This window comes from Phalangium opilio, unplaced genomic scaffold (assembly GCF_054372755.1).
Source record: "Phalangium opilio isolate 3A_F unplaced genomic scaffold, DU_Popi_V2 ptg000046l_1, whole genome shotgun sequence".
NCBI classification, from domain to species: domain Eukaryota; kingdom Metazoa; phylum Arthropoda; class Arachnida; order Opiliones; family Phalangiidae; genus Phalangium; species Phalangium opilio.
This window is the reverse complement of record NW_028324169.1, coordinates 6,249,642-6,254,470: the sequence shown is the minus strand read 5'-3', so window position 1 is coordinate 6,254,470 and position 4,829 is coordinate 6,249,642. Positions and strand designations below refer to the sequence as shown.

Below are 4,829 nucleotides of genomic sequence, written 5' to 3'. Positions count from 1 at the left end.
TGGCATTCTTTCTGCACGATTTAGAATATTCAAACGGCCCCTAAACTATGGTGAATCTGCAGTACCTTCCATAGTATCAGCAGCTTTAGTTCTTCATAACTATTTACTAACCGAGGTACCCAACACATATTGTCCAGTTGGTTATGCAGATAGGGAGGATGCAAACCACAACCTTGTTCCGGGTCAGTGGCGCGACGAAACAAATATCCCGAATCTGAATGATCGATTAGGTTCAAACATGTATAGCCAGGATGCCAAAGTATTAAGGGACAAGCTAGCTAAATACTTAAATGAAGAAGGGGAGGTTCCATGGCAGAATGATATGGTTTACCGTGGTTTACCGCCATAGTATGCTATGAATAAGTAAATAACATACACATAAAAGTCTTGTATGAACATTAAATTTCTTTATTTTGGTTTGATTTATGAAAAATATTTTTCTTCTTTTTCTAACATTAACAACTCGATTTGTTTCATTACTGCGAATTGGTCTTTACCACTAAAATTCCTCAGCCTGTTTTGCAATAAATCACAAAACAGTTTGATTTTATCTGCTGGCTCGGATTCATTATTTGTAACAATAGCACTGGCAATAGTGCTTGATGTGTCTGAAAATGTTTTCAGAGCATCACTGAATGCAACATCGATATCCATGGTTTTAGCTTTTTTCTTTGGTGGCAGCTGACTTTGGGTGTTGCTACGTTTATTTGAGTCAATACTCGACCTACTGCAACTTGTACCTGGCCTGCTTTGTCTAAAATAAGATATTTTCAGTGAGCCATGTGGCATTTCATTGAATATGGACAATATTATAACTATTTATTTACTCCTGACAAGAGCTTCGGCTATCGTCTTCCTGGTTTTCATTTATTGGTGTAGCAGGCCGGGGGATGTGAAGGACATCGTCTATATCATCTTGATTAAGTTGAGTGTCATCAACAGTGTCACAAAGATTTATACTGGTGTCATTTGTTATTGTACTTCATTATAAATAATTCAATAATTGCATTACAAATTTCACACCCTTCATAATATATGATTTAAAGTTTAAATACCTCTCTGCTTGAACATCAATACCACTCAGAATATTGTCCATGATATCAAAAAGCTCCCAGTTCGATTTCAGAACCTCCTTACTACCACTACCACTAACCGACGTTTCCTTAATTCGCCTCTTATCTCTTCGATACCGATCGCGTTGTGTTTTCCACCATTTTTCTGCATCCTTTGCTTTAAAACAAACAGGGGTTTTATATGTGGTTACCCGTTGGATCGTGGATATAGTTCCATAGTGCCCATATCATTAAACCGAGGCTTAAAAGTTAAAACATATTACGAACCTGATAAACCATGTGCTGCCCCAATGGCTTGCCATATCGTTTGTTTGAACACGGTATCTTTATAGTTTTTTTCTTTCTTATCATACAGACATGGATAAGTTCTTACTCTTTCAACAAATTGTTCCAATTCAGCACGCTTATCCGCTCTACTCTTTTTACTCTCCGCCATTTTTTTTTATTGTGAGTGACATCACCGATCGCATATCTGATTGGCTGGAGCTTAGCGTAAAATGTTTTACGACGGAAAAAGTTGAGACAATTTCAACTCTCTTTTCTAGTACGTTTACGTCGAAGTTTTTTGTACGTTTACGTTTCAGTTTACGTTTCTGTCGAACTTTTACGCATGTGAGACCCTCGCTTAAACCAAACCTAACCTAACCTGGTCTAATCTCGTTTGAACGTAAGGGCATATCTGTACTGGCCTCGCAATTAGGTTAAAGGCCAATGTATTATTCCAACATTTCGTTTTGCATGTTCATTCTGTATTGGCCTCGCAATTAGAACACTTAAAACGCCTTGTTAAAAGGCCAGTGCATTACCTCATTTCATTTTTCCTGTTTATTCACGAAAGGCTAAGTATGCGCCTCTTTACACGGAAAAAGACAGTAATATAGCAATGTTTTGGAAAAGGCGGCAATTTATGGTTAGTGAGAAATAATTTGGAAAAGGCGGCAATTTATGGTTAGTCAGCAATATTTTGGAAAAGGCGGCAATTTATGGTTAGTCAGCAATATTTGGAAAAGGCGGAAATTTATGGTTAGTCAGCAATATTTTGGAAAAGGCGGCAATTTATGGTTAGTCGGCACAATGTAGCAATTCATACTATTTTCTCCATCATAGGTTCCGCTTTTCCTCGTAGGGAGAATACTACTATTTTTACTACCATCCTACTAAAAATTTTACCACTATGGAAAACGGCCTCTAAAATAGGAATTCTAATATTTAATTTAAATTTTAAGCTCTCAATCAAAGTCTGAATTGGAATCGTATCCCAGCTTCAACTTGAATGTCACGTTATTGCCCGAGCGCACATGCAACAATGTCCCAAGGGGAGGATTTAAAACCAGTCTGAATAAACACGGCTTTGTTTTATTCGCCGTCCAATTCTTCAAAGAATGGGATTCTAAGAAGCTGATAGATGAAATGATAAAACTCTTCCCTGGAAAATTGAAAGAAAACGATGAGTGAGTTGAATTGATTATTACATAAACTTATAAAGAAATGTCAGGCAATTAGGAAGGAACAAAACTATGATAATTGGTTGTACTATCAAACAAGACGACCCAATACTAGCCACATCGTACCATACTTAACAGGCGTACATAAAATTTATGTGAATAGCCCCTCGATGCGCTACTTTTATTTGTGCTAAAATTATTACCCGTAATCGTTACTTCAATAAATTTATTTATGCTATAATTATAATAGAGCGACATAAAGAGAAATTTTGAGTGAGTAGCCCCTCCATGCGCTACCCCTTACATTGCTAAAATGATTACCCGTAAGACCAGTCTAAAAACCACGCGTTATCTTTAACAATGCTAAAATGATCACACACTAGTGACCCTTAATAGAAGAACAGAAAGTTTTAGTAATTACCCCCTCGATGATCGAGTTACCTTTAACAGTGCTAAAATGATTATGTACTTAACGCTCGATTAATACACGTACAGAAAGTTTCAGTTTACAACATAGACTTATGCCGACGCATAATTTTCGAATCTTATAAATTTCTAACATGAACTTATGGCCAGAAGCGTTTGAAAGAGAAAGAATTCGGTAAAACACCAAATAATTGTAATATCCCGTGCCTTAAGACCATTCTAAAAATAACGTTAGTAAATACTTGCTTTTGCTTTCAAAATTTCCCTCGATTTCTTTGAATGTTGAAATAGGAGATAGGGGGGCGTGATTGAAAGCGTAAAATAGTATTGACGGCGGGTTAGGGGAATTTTAAAGGGAGAGTATATAGCTTAACCTTACTATATAATTCCATTCCTTTTAAGTAGACGAACGAAAAATATCACCTTCACCACAATTCTCTCCCTTTCACTTTCCGTTCAATGACGAACGAAATATTTTATACTGCCAAAAGCGGTAGTCTGGCACGGCAAAACCGCAGGTCAAAGTAAGAGACTCATGGCAGATGTACACCATACGATGTGGCTAAAAACTATATACTGTAAGAAATATTTTTTCAGGGATTCTCTCAGTCAGTCAGGACCTTTACTTATTTAAATATAAAATAAACATTTTGGGATAATGAATTTTTTTATAATATGTGGCTATAGAGTAGTGTCGGTTGAGAGGGGAGTAGACTGTGTATCCCTCCCTCTAGGCGCGCTTTTGTAAGAGAGGATACTGAACGCGCCTGGTAGAGGGGATGACACTGAGCTAAGAGATAGAAGGGTATGACGTTTGCATACGTAGAACTGACATTACTCTATGATATCAATCCGAAACCCACTCAAGGGTTATAAGGTTAGTAAGGTTAATGTGATTAGGTTTCAAAACTAAGAAGCAAGTTAATGATGTAATTATAATTTTTATTTTAGAATTGAGTTACTTCGACCTTCAGGATCAGCTTTGGTTAAGCCAAGAATTACCCCTGGACTCAGTTTAACTGGCGATATGGTTCATAGATGCTGGGGTAAATCAACTCTATACGTTCGTCCTAAAACGTCTGTTGCAATTTCGGATATCGACGATACGGACGCTCCGGAAGCTAATGATGAACTTCCAGAACTAATTTTCTCGGGTAGGTTTTTTTAGCAAATAGCCCAGACACCCGAATCCACTTTCCCAAAATACTCATTCGTTAATTGGCTATGGAAAGGTCAGTTTTGGTTAGGTCAATCAGGATAGATTAGGTTATTATGGTCAGTCTGAAATATGCGTAAGGGGGGGGGCGAACTTCCCACTATTTATTATTCAAGGATCACCCTCAGTTAGCGCCAGAATAAATTTCTTTCTTTCTGAACATTAATTAACTGTTTTGAGTTCAGCGAAAAGGGTTCTACCGAGACTAACAATGGAGCGACCGTGCAAAATTTCGAATCCTCGCTGGGGCTATATTTGAAGGGTTCTAGCCAACTGAAGATGAATAGAGGATTTTCTCGAGAGGAATGGAAAATTCGGACGGGAAAAAATTAAAATGCTTTCTATTGTTTATCTTCCGTTATCAAGAACCCTTGCAAATTGCGCTCAAAAATTGGCATTGTCGCCCCATTGATAGAGTCAATGTTCGTTTTTCAGTTTGCTAGAATCCTTTTTGGTGGAACTCGGCTAGTTAGCTGATAAAATATACTTGTTAAATCTGGAAAATTCCACACTCGCGAATCGATCCTAACTAAATCTGGTCCAGAGTTTTTAAAAAATATCTAAGTTGATCTGGTAAACTCCAATAATAAGTCTCAGTATATTTGCACTTCGCGCTCGCACGTATGGCAATAATCAATTTACAGAAAATATGAAATTTTTTTTCGATGC

The 4,829-nt window shown here is 37.3% G+C and overlaps 1 protein-coding gene across 1 annotated transcript; it reads right to left on the bottom strand.

Annotated features, from left to right (window-relative positions):
- Nucleotides 1-385: 385 nt before the first annotated feature.
- On the bottom strand, nt 386-1,696 carry LOC149676468 (uncharacterized). Its single transcript, XM_089838697.1, has 4 exons — nt 1,341-1,696; nt 1,056-1,230; nt 828-980; nt 386-754 (listed from the first exon to the last, which is right to left on the bottom strand). The coding sequence occupies exons 1-4, from the start codon at nt 1,507-1,509 to the stop codon at nt 424-426; spliced, it is 828 nt and encodes a 275-aa protein (XP_089694823.1). The 5' UTR covers nt 1,510-1,696; the 3' UTR covers nt 386-423.
- Nucleotides 1,697-4,829: the final 3,133 nt, after the last annotated feature.

Excerpts from the sequence above, each read along its gene's own strand:
- LOC149676468 (XM_089838697.1), bottom strand. The coding sequence starts at position 1,509 with ATGGCGGAGAGTAAAAAGAGTAGAGCGGATAAGCGTGCTGAATTGGAA. Across the intron at positions 1,231-1,340 it reads GGCAGCACATGGTTTATCAG|CAAAGGATGCAGAAAAATGG; the intron begins GTTCGTAATATG and ends TTTGTTTTAAAG. Across the intron at positions 755-827 it reads AGCCGAAGCTCTTGTCAGGA|ACAAAGCAGGCCAGGTACAA; the intron begins GTAAATAAATAG and ends ATCTTATTTTAG.